General features: G+C 34.5%; 1 protein-coding gene and 1 long non-coding RNA gene across 2 annotated transcripts; one reads left to right on the forward strand and one right to left on the reverse strand.

Moving 5' to 3' along the window:
* Nucleotides 1-204: 204 nt before the first annotated feature.
* Nucleotides 205-7,499, reverse strand: LOC125222751 (carotenoid 9,10(9',10')-cleavage dioxygenase 1-like). Its single transcript, XM_048125536.2, has 14 exons — nt 7,212-7,499; nt 5,987-6,057; nt 5,821-5,835; nt 4,969-5,080; nt 3,722-3,821; nt 3,414-3,476; nt 3,152-3,262; nt 2,875-3,059; nt 2,261-2,399; nt 1,798-1,915; nt 1,625-1,726; nt 972-1,223; nt 657-768; nt 205-381 (listed from the first exon to the last, which is right to left on the reverse strand). The coding sequence occupies exons 1-14, from the start codon at nt 7,437-7,439 to the stop codon at nt 352-354; spliced, it is 1,638 nt and encodes a 545-aa protein (XP_047981493.2). The 5' UTR covers nt 7,440-7,499; the 3' UTR covers nt 205-351.
* A 2,334-nt stretch (nt 7,500-9,833) lies between these two features.
* Nucleotides 9,834-14,119, forward strand: LOC125218282 (uncharacterized). The gene is made up of 3 exons (XR_007175926.2): nt 9,834-10,156; nt 12,175-12,601; nt 13,142-14,119. It is a non-coding gene; the product is annotated as an uncharacterized LOC125218282 (long non-coding RNA).
* Nucleotides 14,120-18,512: the final 4,393 nt, after the last annotated feature.

Genomic DNA, 18,512 nt, shown 5'->3' on the forward strand with positions numbered 1-18,512 from the left:
TTTAGCACTAGAGAAATCAAATACCTAGCGTCACAGTTTGTTTCTAAATATTTGATAATAATATTGAGCTAATGATGCATGATTCATTTTCTGCCATTTATTTCTTTCATCTTTGGCATCAGCGTAGGTCCACATGCTTCATTTTATAAGTTCTCATAAAACAATTTCGTTTCATTATATAAAACTGTAGGAATCATAAAAAACTGAAGAAAGTTGTATAAAACTGTAGTATTAATAAGAAGTAATTGGTCTTTAATTTGGGAGAAGAAAGCAATAGAGAATTATAGTAAATGACTGGCCGTACATAAATAATATACTTCTTCCACTCCCATATCTGTCGTTCCAGTCTCATCAAATCTTTGCCTGTTCTTGAAGTTGTTCCTGTTCAAAGGATTCTCAACTTCAGTTGATGCAATGGATAATCATAATCACAGGAAGAAAAACAGTCCGAATTTGCAAAAAGAAAAGTACTGTTAACTGACTTAAAAAATCCTAGTTTCTTCTCTCATCCATAAGAAGTGAAAGAAAAGCTACTATGTTCAATTTTGAGCTTTAAAAACAGTGATCTACTTATTAATAGCATGCGTTTGAACTCGGCTACTATTGGCATTCTTATGTTAACATTGTACTCTTTTTCAAAGAAAGGATGCACCAACCTCGTTCACGAAGAAGGCATGGAAACCGTATGGAACCCTTTTCGGAAGTTCAACTACAGCAACAGGATCGGGTGACATTGTCTTTGCATCAATTACATTCACTGCTGATTTCCTGAGGATCATAAGCAACCAAGGATTTAGTCAGGTTTGCCCATGTGAATCATTATTAAGATACTCAAATATAAAAATAAACCAAGACAAGGTGATGACAATAACAATACTAATCCTAAAGACTAATCTGAATAGTTCGGTCACTTGTATGATGATACAGAAACATGGTAACTTCTTCCGATTATGAAGTGGAAGAGAGCGTACCCGGTGTTTTCATCATGCACAAAGAAAATCAAGTAGCCATCATCTTCTTTGGATGCAGTCCCAGGCTTCCGAGGGACAAAGACAGCTTCTGATCCAAATCTTCCAGGTCCGAGATCAAAGAGACCACTAACATTCCCTCCAACTTCAATCTTTTCCTTTCCAGTCTCCGGTTCAGCATGTAAATCAAACTTGACTATTCCAGTTACCTTAGCAATACTGTCCAGTACTGTCCCATACACATAACGTTGTTTCCTGCATCCATAAAAAACTTTTCATTCCCCTGACAGAAAAGAATGAAAACCTTTTGATAAGCACCTAAACTAGGACTGATTTACATAATATCTGGAGAATATCCAATGGTAAGTGTGACACACATAAAACCTACCGATTTTATAGCATTATAAATATTGATAAAAAGGAGGAATCTTATCAGTATAGATAAGAAGGATTCTTATCTTATACATCAAATAAATAAAAACTGGACATACTAAACAAACCTTAAAAAAAACTTGAAATAGGAACCGATATTATAGGTACGTCAAAAATTAGTAAGAATACACACTTTAAATATTACCAGTAAAAGAATTGATTTAATTACAATTTTATCTTCCAAAATCCAAAGTAGTTTTATTTAAGTTTATAAACATTTTTACCTGCCAGTATAGCTTTCGTTTATCCTGGGAAAATCAACGGCTGACTCAGATAGCTTTTTTTGAGTAGCCAGACCATTTTTAAGATTGAATCTCATCTCATACCTGAAAAAAATATAGTATCACCTATGTTATAAAGTGAGATGAGAGTATACATGTATCAGTATGGATCTTACAGTTCATTTGTGAAATTCTCAAGCTTTTCTTTTACAGCGCCATTGACCATGTCAAGATCAGGATTTTGAAGTCGGCAAGTGATCAGAACAACTTCATCTCCTTCCTCCCAAGCATTTGCTGATAAAAAATTTACACATTATTTGTCTAAATTTGAAGCCTGAAAACTCCAACAAGAACATAGTCTCCCTCTATTTAGTGAGGAAGTTTAGAAAATGCATCTTGCTCCAACAAGAAAAGTAAAAGCAGCTTCAAGTAAATCTGAGGCTCTATTAGAGATTCATGATAAGTCATCAAGAGATCAGCAGAGTTTATAATTGATTATGACTAAGCTTACTTTCATTTCCTTGATTCTGTCTCAAAATATGAAGATAAGTGTTCAACATTTGTGGAACTTTCTGCTAGAAATAACTGAGGTACAGCCAAACTTGCAAATCTAAGGCATATAAGGGTTGAGTTGCTCACCATTATGAAATATGAAGCAATTTGGAAGCTCAAACCACCTGATTAGCATCTCATTTGTTGCATATCGAGGAAGAACTCCAAAACGGGCTTTCTTAGTAGGATCAAAAGAATAAACGAACTTCTTGTCCTTCACCATCTCCTGCAAGCATGATAATTTCGAGTTTAGGCGGCTTGACCAACATGCAGCCTCAGTAGTTAATATACAAAAGTTCAGGTCAGAAATATAATTATACTAATAAAGGTTTACTCTTTTTTTGAGTTGGGTGAAGGAGAGGTTCACCACTTGGGTGTCCCCAGAGGAATATTACTAATTCATATAAAAATGATGGAATGCTTAAGCTTCCATTTTGCAATAGGACGACTAATGCAGATTTTAGTTCTTATCAAGGAAAATTTGAAAAAGCACGTGTCTGATGTAGGGTTGTATACATATTATGTTCACATAAACAGTTCAATTAAGTTTCTGTTTGTTGCGTGAAAAGTGAAATAACAGAGAGAAAAGCTCAGGGCCCACATGTAACATGTACAAGCACATTATGCCAGACTAGAAAATGGTACATGTAAATAAATGTAAGCAATAGCAGTGAACTAACATTGTTGAGTAAGCACTGTACCTTTGGTCTGAAACACAGGGGCAGATCCATAAAAATCGCATAGTTTTCAGTAATGGCAAAATCATGCATCATAACTGACTCTGGAATAGTTATTGGCACTGGATCCTGCATCACACCTTCCTTCGATACGACTCTGTATGTGACATATGGTGGCTTTTGAGAATAGCCGAAGGTAAACATTTCTCCTGTAAGAAAATACTGAATCAGAGAAACTTAAATAAACCAGGTGATTGATTACTTCTACTGCAGTATGCAACTGGATATCAATTAACCTTACCTGTAAATGGGTCAACTTTAGGATGAGCAGTAAAAGAATGCGACAGTTTTTTGTCGTAATCCAGTAAGCCAATCGTTTCCAGATCCCCATCTTCCAAAACTTTGATGGCATCTGAATTGTGAATAGAAAAAATCTATTTTAAGGAGGTCCACATGCTTTAAGTAGAATTTACAGTAATGGACGCTTAGAACAAATAAAATTGAAGCCTTCAGAAAGGTGCATACTTCTCGAACTAAGACGGGAGAAAGAAAGAAAAGCTTACAAGGTTTATCCCCCTCACTAAGCGCCAAAAGCTTCCCATGATGATATACCATAGCTGTATTAGCTGAAAGAGAACCCCCACAATGGTCAACCACAGCCATGCATACATGAAAGGGAGATCAGCATTTCTGATGCTAATGAAAATATTATGTTACCAAGAAATATAGAAACAATCTCAATGCAAGAGATGTATAAAATAGTTGTGTATTTCACTTACATAATCAGTGATAAACCTGTTATATACTCTATATAAAGAAAAGAAAAAATAGAGAGAGCCAGAGACAGTAGATAAAAAGGAGTGCAACCCACCTGTACTATTTCCATAGGTAAAATCCAGTACTTTGAGTTTTGTTCTCAGCATTACCAAGTTAACCATGAGAAGTCCGAAAAATCCTTTCAGGTCACCAATCTGCAGAACCAGTTTGAAATTGTTAGGCAGCAAAAAATAAAGCATGTAGCATATTAGGGAGGAAAACACCCATGTTTCCTCATCTAAAATCAGAAGAACAGAAAGCATAGCAGAAGATGTTGGTTAAACATCCCAATTACTTTTAACTGTGTGCCATTTCTCTCGAGAAATTCCTTTTCATGATTGTCTCGTACACATTCACGCGGTTTAATGGATGGTATTTTAAGATTTTCTCTAGTAAAACAACTCAGTGCTGCCCCACACATGTCTATATTAAAAGAAGGCATCTTTTAAGTACGTAGATGTGCAAGTATGGCTCAAGTTTTCAAAGATGAATTGCAATGATGTATAACTTTTTGTAGGACTCAGCTCCATTTTAACTTGTTTGAATGGACATAAGGCAGTTCAGCTTTATAGTCCTTAGACACATAGAGGAGAAACTGTTGTGATTATCATGCAGGACATAGATTACTACCAGTAGATCAAACATAAGCTCCTGTTTATAAGGATGTATCTCAATTCTGAAACCCTAATAAAATCCATTATTTTATCAAAAAAATGGGTCCAGATAGTATTTAAATCTGGAATCCACATACTCGTATGATTTTCCCATATAGCAATCATCCAAAATTATCTTCAGGCAGTGTACAAAAATGTTAATGTGTAAATAATCTCTTCTGTGCGAACAGGTTAATAGAAAAGGCTGAGACTTTAACATTGTATAAAATATAACACACATACTATATTCAACTTATTTGAGCATTTACATGAAATAATGATTTCCTTTTACTAACCCATACATATGGGGGCAATAACATATTTATGATTATGTCCTGGGGAACAGTCCTAGTACTCTAGTTTTATTGAGTTGTCTACTAGCTGCAATGACTCTGCTCCAAAGTCTCATTATAACAAGAGTAGGTCTAACTAGAAGAATTGGACAGAAGTTGGTTAGCAGAATTGATACTTTATAGAAAGGCAAACAGGTTGGTTTGCAGAAGATATAGATCACACAGAGTTAAATCCATTAAATAGCTGATTAGTCTTATGGTCTCTTCACCTTACAAGTTTAAATTCCAGTGCACGGAAAAAAGAGGAGACAGAAATTGGTTCAAAACATTGGACATTATATTACGAGTGAACATACCTTCATGAATTTTGATCCACCAAAAAATTCTTCTTGTTTAAGTCGTGACGTCTTCACAAAGCGGGAGACATAGGTTGCTTTCCCATTTTTGATGCGCATACCATGAATCATTCTGCAAAAAGTATGATTCATATAAACCATAGTCGAAAAGAGTTTCAGCCATGAGAGGTAGAATATGCTATAAAGAATTGGAGAATTGGATCTTTCACAAAGCATATATGGATATCTCATGAATAAGATGCAAATGCATGAAACCACACGCAAGCAATGCAAAACATCATAGGAATAAGTATTCATCATTGAATAGCGATCATACATTTTCAGGAAATAGATGGTAATACCACTCTTGTGGTATGTTTTTACCCCATAATAGACCTGATTAAAAACTGTTCCATTAAATGGAACTTTTATGAAACTCATTCATACAAGAGATTTCTTACAAACCAATGCATGGACAGTGCTTACGCTGATCATATCATATTGCTCCAAAGTTACCTCACTTGGACTAAATGTATATTTATCTCTCAGAAACAATTATTAAGCTCCACTTATGCAATTTTCATCTACAAAGAAGTAAATCAAACCAAATTTCCCTAAGCCACACAATTATAAACATCTAGCCCAACACAATCTCTGCATCACTGAAAAAGAAAAGAAAATATATAAACGATAACTTTGCCAAAATTACTCAACCAAAATGAATTCCCATCTCGTGTTCTATACTAATAAAAATGAATGCTTTATTTGGAAAGATGAAAGAAGCACGGGAGCATAGTAGACAGTCATCCTATGATAAAAGTATAGAGAAAGAGCTAGGCATCCTAAATTCGATTGAGGATTTGAAAGACGCACCCATCTCCATCAAACCTGTAAAAAAGAAGTAGAGAAGGATAAAGATACTGCTTAATACACTATATTAACTGGAATGGTTCATACATCACAGTTAACTAGTTCAAATTCAAAATATGTTCAAGCTATAAATCATAAACATATGCCTTTGACAAAGAAAAGTTATTACCAGTGATATCCAGCAACTGGAGCAAACCTCGGATTGGGGCCAACCCTCACAAACTCACCATTGAGGCATTCCTGCAATAGGCAAAATTATGATTATTAAACTATATCGTCCAGGAACATAAGTGAAAAGGTATTACTTCATGTATATAAATTGACACAAAACATTATGATATCACACAGCAGAATCTTGTGTCTGTGGTCTCTGAATGGGAACCACCCAAACAAAAAAAAATTATGCATAGTTAAAGCCTACAACCGAACAGTACAAATGAACCAATTTTAATATCTCTGTCATCAAACCAAACCAAACCAAACCAAATTATATTTTCAATCCCATAGTGATCTTTGACTAGTTGCATACTACCTTCGTTCCCTCATAGCTGAGTCACTTCTTTTTGGCACTCGTTCATAAATATAAATAGTTAAAGTGAAGAAAGAGTAAAGTAGAGAAAATAATGTGATAAAAGTCTCTCTACATTATTCTCTCTCACTTCAATTTTTCTCGACTTTAGCTATTTATTACATATGATTTTCCTAAAACGAGTGCAAAAACTTAGCTACGAGGGAACGGAGGGAGTAAATGTATAATTCAGTTTTTAACAGTTTGTCATTTAATAATTTGGTTCATTTGGGTTGCCACAATGGAATCAAAACCAGATTCTGTTAAGTTTTCAGAAAACCGCTCGGTTCTTTGCTTGCGCGAGTATTTTGGTATCAGTGACAATTGCTACTACTATAGTTTAGACTAATGAAATGGGGAGATATTCATTTAGTTCGACGCCCTTTGTGCCTCTCAATCTCTCAGTTGTTTTATATCGAACGTTGTGGATTTTGATAGAGAGAAGGGTTGAAAAATAGCGAAAAATGTGTTTAAAGCAGTCAATCTTTAAAAAATTGAGAAAAATACAAAAGGAGAATATAGACTTTTATGGTTGAGACGATGCTGGAAAGTCTATTCATATTTTAATGTTCTCAATCTCCAGAAAAAAACAATACAGTGACGGAACATTCCATCCCATTCCACAATAGCCACAAAATTCGCATAATTCAACTGGTCCAAAATCCGAAATAGTAACAAAACTATATTATTAATAAACAAAAAAAACAGGCACCTAGAAGCTAACGATAGTTAAAACCGGAGCAAAATCAGTCACTAAAAACGCCGCAAAAACTCACAGAAATTCGCAATTCCGAAACAGAAGAAGATAACAGCAGAAAAACAATACCGGGAGATGGCCCTGGACTGGGAGATCGGTGAGCGGCGGCGTCTCGTCGACGGGGCCAAAGTTGCCGGCGAGGTAGTGAAGAGGCTGCTTGGAGTCATGCATCATCTTGACGAAGGCCCATTCGAGCCAATCGATGGCCTTGGAGGCAAGGCCCTTGCTAGGCTTGGGCTTGACCACCACAACGCCGGCGCCAGTCCTCTCCAAGTCGTCGCTTTCCTGTGCGCCCATTTCGGCCAATGAATAATCGAGGTTTGTGAGCAGCGTGATGAGGGTATGGGGATTAGATATAGAGGAAGAAGAGTGCGTGGGAGTAAATGTGGTGAGTGTGATTTGATGCGTCGCAATTGCTGAGGTGATCCTCCGTTGCCACGTGTCCGCTTTTGCTTCTACAAATGATTCGCATTTTTCTATTTTCTATTTTCTGCTCACCTAACGTTTTGTTTTCATCTCTTCAATTTTTAACAACGAACCGTTTTCTTTTTTTAATTCGTGATTACTTTATATTCTGTTGACGGAGTTTAAGAATAGCATCTAAATTTTGTGGAAAATAAAGTAAAAGACAAAATTAATATTTGTCGAAAATGAAAATGACTCAATTATTGTGAAACATCTTGAAATAGAAAAAATGGCTCTATTAATATGGAACGGAGAGAGTAATACAAATTTCGTACTCCCTCCGTCCATTAAAATATGTGCACTTATCATTTTAGATTGTCCTACAAAAATATGTGCATTTAATTTTTGGATTGTTATAATTTGATAACGTAGGTCGGTCCCACTATCCACGAACACTACTATAACTATCATTCTCCCCTCTCTTTCTTATTTTACCATACCATTTTCCCCATCTCTCTTACTTTACTAATTTTATCTTAATTCTTGTGACATACATATTGCCCATAATTTTATAGGACGGATATATTAATCAGTTAACAGTAATGTCACTACTACTATAGATAATTATCTGTACACAAAATACAATAAATTTAAATTTTATACTCTCTCCAACCCAAAACCCCAAACACTAAACACATTTTTTAGTCGGCACGAGATTTTAGTAGTTGTTGGTTAATGAGTTTAATTTATTAAATGGAGAGAGAAAGAGAATTGAATAGTACTAGTATTTAATTATAAAAAGAAAAAGTGATTGTGAGTATTAATTATAGAGAAAAATTTCTAAAAATAGAAATCTGTCATCTTATTTGAGGCAAACTTAGTGTGTCATCTTAAATGGAACGAAGAGAGTAATATTTACTCCCTCCCTCCCATGATAGCAGTCGCTCTTATTGTGAGCACGAATTTTAAGAAATGTAAAGAATAATAAGTTGAAAATAGCTAGTGGAATATGAGACCCATTTTTTTTATTAGTTTTATAATTAAATGTAAGGGCATATTCACTTTGAACTAATTCTATTCCTACGATTTGGAAGAAGTAATTGTTCCAAGAATTAAGTCATAATTGACCACATATATAATTATGTTCCCCCTTGTTTAGTATACTAGAACTAGCCCAAGAATTGGCCTAAATATTATATAAAATAAAGACTTTGACTTAATAGAATTATGGATTGACAAATTTATCTCTCCAAGTGGAAAGGTGGAACGGTGAAAAGGGCAAAATGTGGGGCAAATGTGTAAAACCAAGTTAATTTCTTGGTGCACTTTTCAATGCCCTTCCAAATCTGACCTATTTTCCAAGATTCCAATTCTTCCTCAATTAGCATGAATAGTGCGGACCCCACCTCAATTGTAAGACCCCCAACAATTAAATTAGTGGAAAGTAAACACCACTATTCCCCTAATTAGACCAAGAAATTCTTACAAAGTGAACACGCTCTAAGTGAAGTTAGTTAGTAGAATGTGGGACCTACTTACCATTTTTAAAAATGAAGTGTGACCCTTATTATGGGCAAAATGACAAAGTGTGACTCTTATTGTGTCAGCATTTTATCGACTAACTCATCCTCAGCCCATCTCAATTTTAACGCCACTATTTTCATAAGTCATTTTAATTGCTGGTGTAGTGATGCTTATCAAATAAACCAAACATATTTTATTGAAATATAAAACATTCTATAATTAAATTTTTTAAAGGGAAACTTGCCTAAAAAGTCATAAACTTTGGGGAAAGTTTGGTTTTTCCCACAAACTATAAAAGTTGCGCCTAAAGTCACAAACTTTATCGGATCGTGCAAATTTCTCAAACTACCGACCTGACGACATATTTCCGTTAAAAACTTATCCCACGTGGCATGTGGTCGTAATTTTCAAAATTAAAATTTGAATCATACGGCGCGAATTTAGTTACAGAACAAGGCGCCCTTTCACCTTTCACGGCGGCAACCTTTCACCTGTCACGGCGCCGATTCATGGAAGCACCAAAAGCTAAAGAATCCGTATAATATCCTAAACCTTATAATTTTAGAAGTTAGAATTAGAAATTTGAAATTAGATGTTAGTTAGTGATTTTATATCTATATACTTTTGTTAGAAATAAAAGAAATAGAGATAGAAAGAATTAGAAAGGAAAAAGAGAAAATAAGATAAAGAAAAAGAAGAAAGAAAAAGAAAAATAGTTGAGGTGGAAGGGAAGTGATACGTGTTTGTTGGTGGAAAATGGGAAAGAAAAATAAAGTTAAGAATTAGAAAATAGAATTGTTATCTTTTCCTCACCTTCTCTCCCTCTTTACGTTACTCCCTCCTTCACTGTAAGAATTGCACAGCTCTCATACTCCCTCCGTTCAGCCACCACGCCTCCACCGTGACAATTCCGGCCACTCCACCATGGAACATGTAGCACACACCACTAACCCAAGTCCTAATTTTGATTAGCTCTTCTCAATTTCAGAAATTGAGTTGTCAAATCCACTTCCAAAATAGTTGGTTAGACTCCTCCATGACCTCCTTAAGCATGCTTCTAAGCATAGTAGTGATGTTAATTTGAGGTGATTCTTGTTGGAGTCGAAATTAGGGTTCTTTAATTTGGGGGTTTTGTTGTTTTGATGCTTTTGTGTAATTTGGCTTTTGAATTTTGTAATAGGAAGTATGTTATGATATTTAAGCATGTAAGTGATAGGAAAAATCTGATTTTAGGATGATAGTTGATTACAAGTTATTGATATGGATTTAAGATAGTCACTTGCTAATTTTTATATTACATGGTGTTGGGGGTGCTTGGTTATGAAGTTAAATGTTGTTTGTTGATATATGTGCAAAATGAAAATTTGATAAAAGGATAGAGTGAAAGAGCTTTGGGTGTTTGTGGATATCAAAAATAGTTTGGTTAAAGTTTAATTCTCAAAATGTTAAATTTTTTAATTTAATTTTAAAATAAAGTTGCTGTCCCATATTCTCAAAATTTATTTGGTTTGGTTTACAGAGAAAAATGGAATTTTGAGGCTTATATTTTTGGGACAGCCGTGTTTAGCTCTTTTTTTTCGTAGTTATTGAATAGTATTATCAAATTATTTTGCTTCCTTTTGGTATAAGTATAGTTAGAAATGTGTTAGCTTCCATATATGTTTTATTTGGCTTAATTGGTGAAGAAGGAAAGAATATGGAAAGTGAAATAAATATATGTGATGATTTGATTTACTTGTGTTTCAAGTGTGTATTTATAAATTGTACTCCCTCCGTTCCACTATAATAGAGGCGTTTCGTTTTGAACACTCATTTTGAAAAAATAATAATAAATAGTTAAAGTGGAGAAAGAGTAAAGTGAGAGAAAGAATATTCTAGATAAGACTCTTCACTACATTATTCTCTTTCTTACTTTACTCTCTCTTCACTCTAACTATTTATTATCATTTTCTCAAAACGATAGCTCAAAGCGAAACGCCTCTATTACTGTGAAACGGAGGGAGTATATGTGATTGTTTGAAAAATTAGGTGAACCAAGTGCAAGCACCAGCGATAGGGGAAAAGGGCAGATCCATGGTTGATTAAGCAAGTAATAGGTTTTTTGTTGACGTGTACAGATAGTGTACGCGTAATTTTGGAGTTCAATCCCCTCAACTTCAATACATATTGTTGCGTTTTATGTGTTTTATCTGCTGATCCAATAAAGCTTAAGTATGATGACATGAATTGTATAACTCAATGATAGGAATGGGATATTGAAAGGTAAGAGGTTAGAATTATGTTTTGAAATTGTGGATTTATATGGTAGATGATACGTAAGGTGATTTAAAAGTATATATATATGTATATTGAACAACGTGAAAATAGATATGAGAAGTATGTGTTTCGCCCCATTGCTTGAGTGAGTCACAGGGTATAGTTGGCATGCCATAGGACAGCAGTACTGCACACATGTTTGATCGTTCGTCTTCCGGATAACCGAAGCGATGATCCATATGATATGTTGATAGTTGATATGAGCCCTATACGGGTAATATGTGACAAATGCCTTATGATAGGCTATACGAAAGATATACAACATCTGATAGTATCTCACCCAGATGTATACATGACAGAGGCCCTCATCGGGTTACTTATAGTGTCCGTGTACCCGTGTCCATCGCTAAGCATAATTTGGGGGCAGATATGTGATACGAATGTGATATCTGATTGAGAATTGATGTTTAGTACCTTGGATATCTGAATAGTTTTCCTAAAGCATTTGCTGATTAATGAAAGGAATTGATAGCTGTATGATATATGTTACTTCGTGCCATATGGTTTTGATTGATAGATGGTAAATGGTTGCATTTGAAAGTGTCATCATGACTAATATATTGTGTTTGTTGTATTAAGATAGTCTGGGAGATATTATATAATGTGTTAGTAAACTATAATAGACTTTGAAATGAAAATTGAACAGATATTGCGTAGCATTCCAAGTTATAATTTGATATTCTGTGTAAGTGATATCGATTGAAATCTTTCGAGATTGATTTTTGGAATGCGTTTACACTACGAGCTTGTTGAAGCTCACCCCCCTTTCTTCTCCCTCCTCCTGCAGAGTTTAGAAGCGAGTGATCTCGCTCGTGGGCAGCTGCACGTATCAAGTCACTACCCTCCTTTTTGCTGGTACAGTTGGAGTTCTCACGTGGCATGCTTAGGCTAACTTTTGATTGTATATAGTTGGTTTGGAGATGTAAGGTTATGTAACCTTCTTATGCTAATGGGATTGTAAATAATTGTCGAAGCATGTTTTCGTTATTTTGTTATGCATAGTAGTAAATGGTTGTGCTAATAGGTTTAGTTACTTATATAATAGTGTTGTATGTTGAGAGTTTGCAAAAAGAAAAAAAAAGTTATACATGTTAAATAGACAGGTTTTAGTTTATCGATCGTACCGAGATGTGACACCACTTATTTGGTTAAAACTAACCGAGTAAGGGGTGTTACAATCCGTATCCGGGGAAGCTTCAATTCCCAACGTACCGGTAATTTGTTAATCTATACGCCAAACATCTTAGAACCATATGGAAAACTGTTTGTCATTGTTTTTTATGAGAATTCTGCCCAATTTGATCTGAAATTGAATCTTCTTTATGGGAATTGAAGCTTATGGGAATTCAATACATTTAGCTTTCGTTATGAAAATCTTTGTCACTGAATTCTGCCCAATGTTTGTCATTTTTCTGCTCTAAGACTATGTTTGATTAACTTTGCCCACTGTTTGTCAGTTACTATTGATTTTCTCTCCCCAATTTGCGAAACTTGATTATCAATTGAATCTTCTTTATGGAATTGAAGCTTATGGAAATTTAATACATTTAGCTTTCGTTGTGAAAATCTTTGTCACTGATTATGCCCAACGTTTGTCATTTTTCTGCTCTAAGAAAATGCTTGATTAACTTTGCCCACTGTTTGTCAGTTACTATTGATTTTCTCCCCTAATTTGCGAAACTTGATTATCACATGCTTAGGCGAATTATCACTAATTTACTCTTGGTATTTCGTTCACTTGGTGTTGTTTACAGGATTCGTCGTATACATGGACACACGAAAGCATGTTAAAGGATGATAGTAAAAGTAGATACATTACCACTTGGCTCTGGAAGAAAGTGAATTCAAAACATATTATAGAAGTGCTCGAATTGGTTGGTGGACTGGATGAAGTGAAAGAAGGTCCATTTGGGTACTTGCTACAAATTGATTCGAAAAAAAAGTTCTCACAGTCGGTCTTGGATGCCCTGATCTATCGACAGATAAAAAGTCCTAAAATCCCTCGACACGAGCTTTGGTTTCAGATATCTGGCCAACAAGTGAAGTTTACGGCTAGAGAGTATGCCCTCATCACAGGGCTCAGCTTTGGGGAAACCCAATCACTGCCGAACTTCAAGATTCCTACTTTACCTGAAAGTAGTGTTTTTCTTAAACTCTTGAAGATGTCAAAGGGTAAAAAGTTATAGGACTGGAAGATTTGCTAGAAGCCTTCTTGAAGTAAGAGTTATGTGAGGTTGAAAATTATGTGAAAGCAACAAATCTGCTTATTTGCTACGGTTGCATCCTATGCCGAGAGGATTGCACGATCGAGGATTGGGCATTGGCCTTGGTTGAAGATCCAATGGCATGGTCTCATTTTCCATGGGGATCTTACTCCTTCCAGATGATTGAGGATTACATAAAAGACGCTGAACCGAAAGAAGGTGTAAACACATACCGTTTGTATGGTCCCTTTTGGGCAATTCAGTTTTGGGCTTTAGAGACCTTTCCTAGTCTCCATCGTTTTACTGGAAATAAAGTCAGCGATACCAAACTTCCGAGATGTTTGAGGTGGGAACAGACTGCACGGAGCTGCCCATATGGTTCATATGGATCTTTATTTGATCAAACAGACGTAAGTTTTATGATATTGCATGCTTAAATTTATTACATAAATTTATGATATTGGCTAATATTACATTGAAAAAGGGACCTAGTTGGGTCAAAAGAATCGACAATGAGTTGATCAGCAATCTGCATCTTGACATTAGCCGTACTATAAACTTTATGTTTTTTTACCCAAACTACCGACCTGTCGACATATTTACGACCTTACCACATAAACGTTATGTTTTTTTACTGAATCTTCTTTATTACACGTCGATAATTTCATCCCTAAACCGTTTGTTGACGATTTCACTCTTGTCGATTACGTTTTCCGTCGATTGAATTAGGGTTGCGCTTTCGAAATCAGCCAAAAAGAGGTTATATAACCAGAGTTTAGGGTTAAGCCAGAAATTTTGCCAAGTAGTGGACGAGATTTCCGGTACACTTGATCATCCTCTAAATGGACCGTGGCCTGCTCTTTAATGTTGACAAAATATTTAGTGTTGATAAAACAACGGAATATGTAACCGAATATAACGAATATTACAGAAAATATTATATCGTATCAGAAGTTTCATTATAATAAATTATGTTACACCGAACTTGCGGTATATGTAATATCATTACTTACCATATCAATATTCCGGTATATTGTACCGAACTTTGGTATACACTTTCCCAAAAAAATGGTATCTCTCACAAACTTAAAAGTTGTGGGAAATACCATGAACTTTGAGAGATTTGCAGATTTCCGATGAAATAAATTTTCCGCCAAGTTTAAGTGACGTGGCTCGCCGAATATCCTACACACAACCTCCGTAAATAGGACAAAATGCATATTTTTAAAATAGCAAGGCGCTATCGTTCGAATCCTAACTACAAAATCATATTCCCAAAAATCAATGAACTTGGATGGAAAATTCATCTAATAGGAAATCCGCACGTCTATCAAAGTTAATGGTATTTCCCACAACTTTTAAAGTTCGTGGGAAATACCAAATATTGGGAAAAGTTCATGATTTTTAAGGTTATTATCACTTAAAAATTCAACTATTTTTTTTACGTACTCCACCTAACTACTCTTCCTAAAATCATGTGCACTTAAGATTGTAATTCCTCTGTCCCTGGAAATTTATCACATTTCATTTTCTGCACTCGTTTTAGAAAAATGATAATAAATAATTAAAGTGGGAAAAGAGTAAAGTAAGAGAAAGAATAATACTCCCTCCATCCCCAAAGAGTATGAACTTTGGATTTGGTTTGGATTTGGCACAAATTTTAATGCATTATTAGTAAAGTAAGAGAGAGACATACAGAAAGTTTTTTAAGTATTGTTAGTGGAAACATATAACACCTGCAATACAAGTATCCCTAGAGTTGGTGACCCAAATCTCCCATTCTCCCAAAGAAGCTATAATCAGTATGACCATCATTTTTGCTACTTATAATTGGTCTGGTTTGTCATTCTTACTATCATGATAATCATATACAAAGCTCATCTTAATGATTTCTTCACTACTTAATTCTTTAGAGAAAAAATTGAGCTAAGAAATCAAAACTAAATGAGTGACAAAAAGGAAACATGAAAATCCGCAAACGAATAAACCTCTAGAAACATCTTGCATAAAATGTTAAATTTGATTGGTAATCGAGTCATAGTCTCATAGAGAACTCGATGCTCAAATAGGAAAATATATAGACTAAAAGTCGCATTTTTATAAATTCTGTAAAGTGGACTTAAACAAGCCACGGATAAAGGAGCGCCCACTATTTGGGTAATTTGAGCTCAAGTACGTAGAGATCAAATGCTGAAGAATAACGAAAGAGCATCACCCATAACCATAGCCAACCTCATCAATGTGACATTCATAACCCGAAACTTGCATTATTTTGCATATTATCATATTATATTGTCATTGCATGTTACAGTGACATTTATACTACAAAGATGTGAAGTGTGTCATAGAGATTATATATATATTTTTTTGATCGACTCGGTATAATCGAATATATAGGTAGTTTTAATCCACGAGAATTTTAAATAGAAGGGTGTAAATACTATAGAATTAAAATAGTGTATATGTATAGCATAATTATTAAAATATGTGTGCATGTGTATATAGTACTAGTACTTACGTACTTATATATATATAATATATATGCATGCATTAGGATAGAAAGTTACATCTATTAAACAAATAGTTTATGTACATTTAATGTACTATATTCTTATATTATTATACACGTTGGTGTCGTCGCATAATTAGCAAAAGACATGACACTTGTATTATGACACTCATTTTAATTAGTATGAGTCGGCAAATTAGCCGACGTACAAATATATATAGTTTATCATTTGGAAAAAAAAGAAGAAGAAGAAAGGGTTTGAGAGAGTTTAGAGGAAAAAATTAACAAAAGTAAATAGAAGAGTTTCAGATCGAAAATTATAAATCTTGAATCGGAATCAGAAGCTCAATAAGATAGACTAAACTGTCACATCAATCACATATCCATATCATATTCCACTCAATAATTCCAATTTAATATACTATTTATTGCAGCAAGCATATATCCCCATCATCATAATTAAACACATATCATCTCAGTATCACATCGTATAATTCAAATATTCACTCCAATTTAACACATAGCAATTAATCACATAAAATATGTAAAATTAAAAGTGTGATTTATACACACCTGTTTATGATAGATAAACTTATTGAGCTTCTGATTCCGATTCAAGATTTATAATTTTCGATCTGAAACTCTTCTATTTACTTTTGTTCATTTTTTCCTCTAAACTCTCTCAAACCCTTTCTTCCTCTTCTTTTTCCAAATGATAAACTATATATATTTGTACGTTGGCTAATTTGCCGACTCGTACTAATTAAAATGAGTGTCATAATACAAATGTCATGTCTTTTGCTAATTATGCGACACGACACCTACGTGTATAATAATATAAGAATATAGTACATTACGCTAACAAAATGTACATAAACTATTTGTTTAATAGATGTAACTTTCTATCCTAATGCATGCATATATTATATATATATATATAGAGTTGCGATCAATGTCGAACCCTTCTTAAAAACCGAACTAGAGACTAAATCTCATCCATGCATTAATCACATCTAATGGTTATTAATAATTTCTGAATTTTTTACTCAATTAAATTGGTAAAGGGTAGTTTAGTAATGTGCAGCTCATCCTCACTTCCTAATTCCAACCAACTTCTTTCTCTACAATTCTCTCTCATCGTAGAGAAGGCGCCACCGTATCCTCTTCTCTAGCTCTCTTTCTCTCCCTCATTAGTGCTTCTACGACCACCGCTCCCTCCACCTCGCTACTTCGCTGCCCGCTTGCCACCGCCAGCCTGGCCGCTTCGCTATTGGAATTCTCATTGGATGCATCCTTGCCTCCGCTCAATAGCTCGGTGAAGGAAGCAACATAAGAAGATTTCTCTTTCTCATTTTCCTTAACCGTCTTCTCAGATCTGGAAATCGAGGTCTCGAAGCTGCTGCTACCACCGACCGCCGCCGGAAAGGGGGAATTGATCGGCGGCAGCTCTGCAATCGAGCTAGCTGCTGCCGCGAGCAGCCACTCTACCGCCTTGCTCGGCTGATCGTAGCCTAATCGGTCCTGCAAATCATAGAATTCGATCGCGGTGTTAACCGCTAATCGAACGCAGCGGTCTCTTAGCCCTCGCGATGTCAGGACCTTGCTGTGGCTGTCCTTCCCGCCGGTGGCCGTCAATTCGCTTTAAAGTAATAATACATAAAAATGAAGTAAATCACAGTAAAAATGAAGTAATAAAATATTATAATGAAGTAACATATTTAATTGATGTGTTGTTTGCACATTAAAGTATGCCATCAATTCGACTCTTATTGAACTAAATTGTTGTTACAACACATTAAAATGAACTACATATTCTTTTTGATAAAATAGTAAATTCATAAGATGAAGTAATAAATTATGATAATAAAGTAATATAAATGATCTGTTTTCCTATTAACTATAATCTAGTTAGTATGAAGTATTGGATTCATATAATGAAGTAATAAGTTATGATAATGAAGTAATATAAATGATCTATTTATACAGTAGGTTTTATTACTAAAATGAAGTAATAATACATAATAATGAAGTAAATCACAACAAAAATGAAGTAATAAAACATTATAATGAAGTAACATCTTTAACTGATGTGTTGTTTGCACATTAAAGTATGCCATCAATTCGACTCTTATTGAACTAAATTGTTGTTATAACACATTAAAATGAACTACATATTCTTTTTGATAAAATAGTAAATTGATAAGATGAAGTAATAAATTATGATAATAAAGTAATATAAATGATCTGTTTTCCTATTAACTATAATCTAGTTAGTATGAAGTATTGAATTCATATAATGAAGTAATAAGTTATGATAATTAAGTAATATAAATGATCTATTTATACAGTAGGTTTTATTACTAAAATGAAGTAATAATACACAATAATGAAGTAAATCACAACAAAAATGAA

This window comes from Salvia hispanica, chromosome 1 (genome assembly GCF_029641045.1).
Source record: "Salvia hispanica isolate PSC_SH4W2 chromosome 1, Shi_PSC_v1, whole genome shotgun sequence".
Taxonomy (NCBI): domain Eukaryota; kingdom Viridiplantae; phylum Streptophyta; class Magnoliopsida; order Lamiales; family Lamiaceae; genus Salvia; species Salvia hispanica.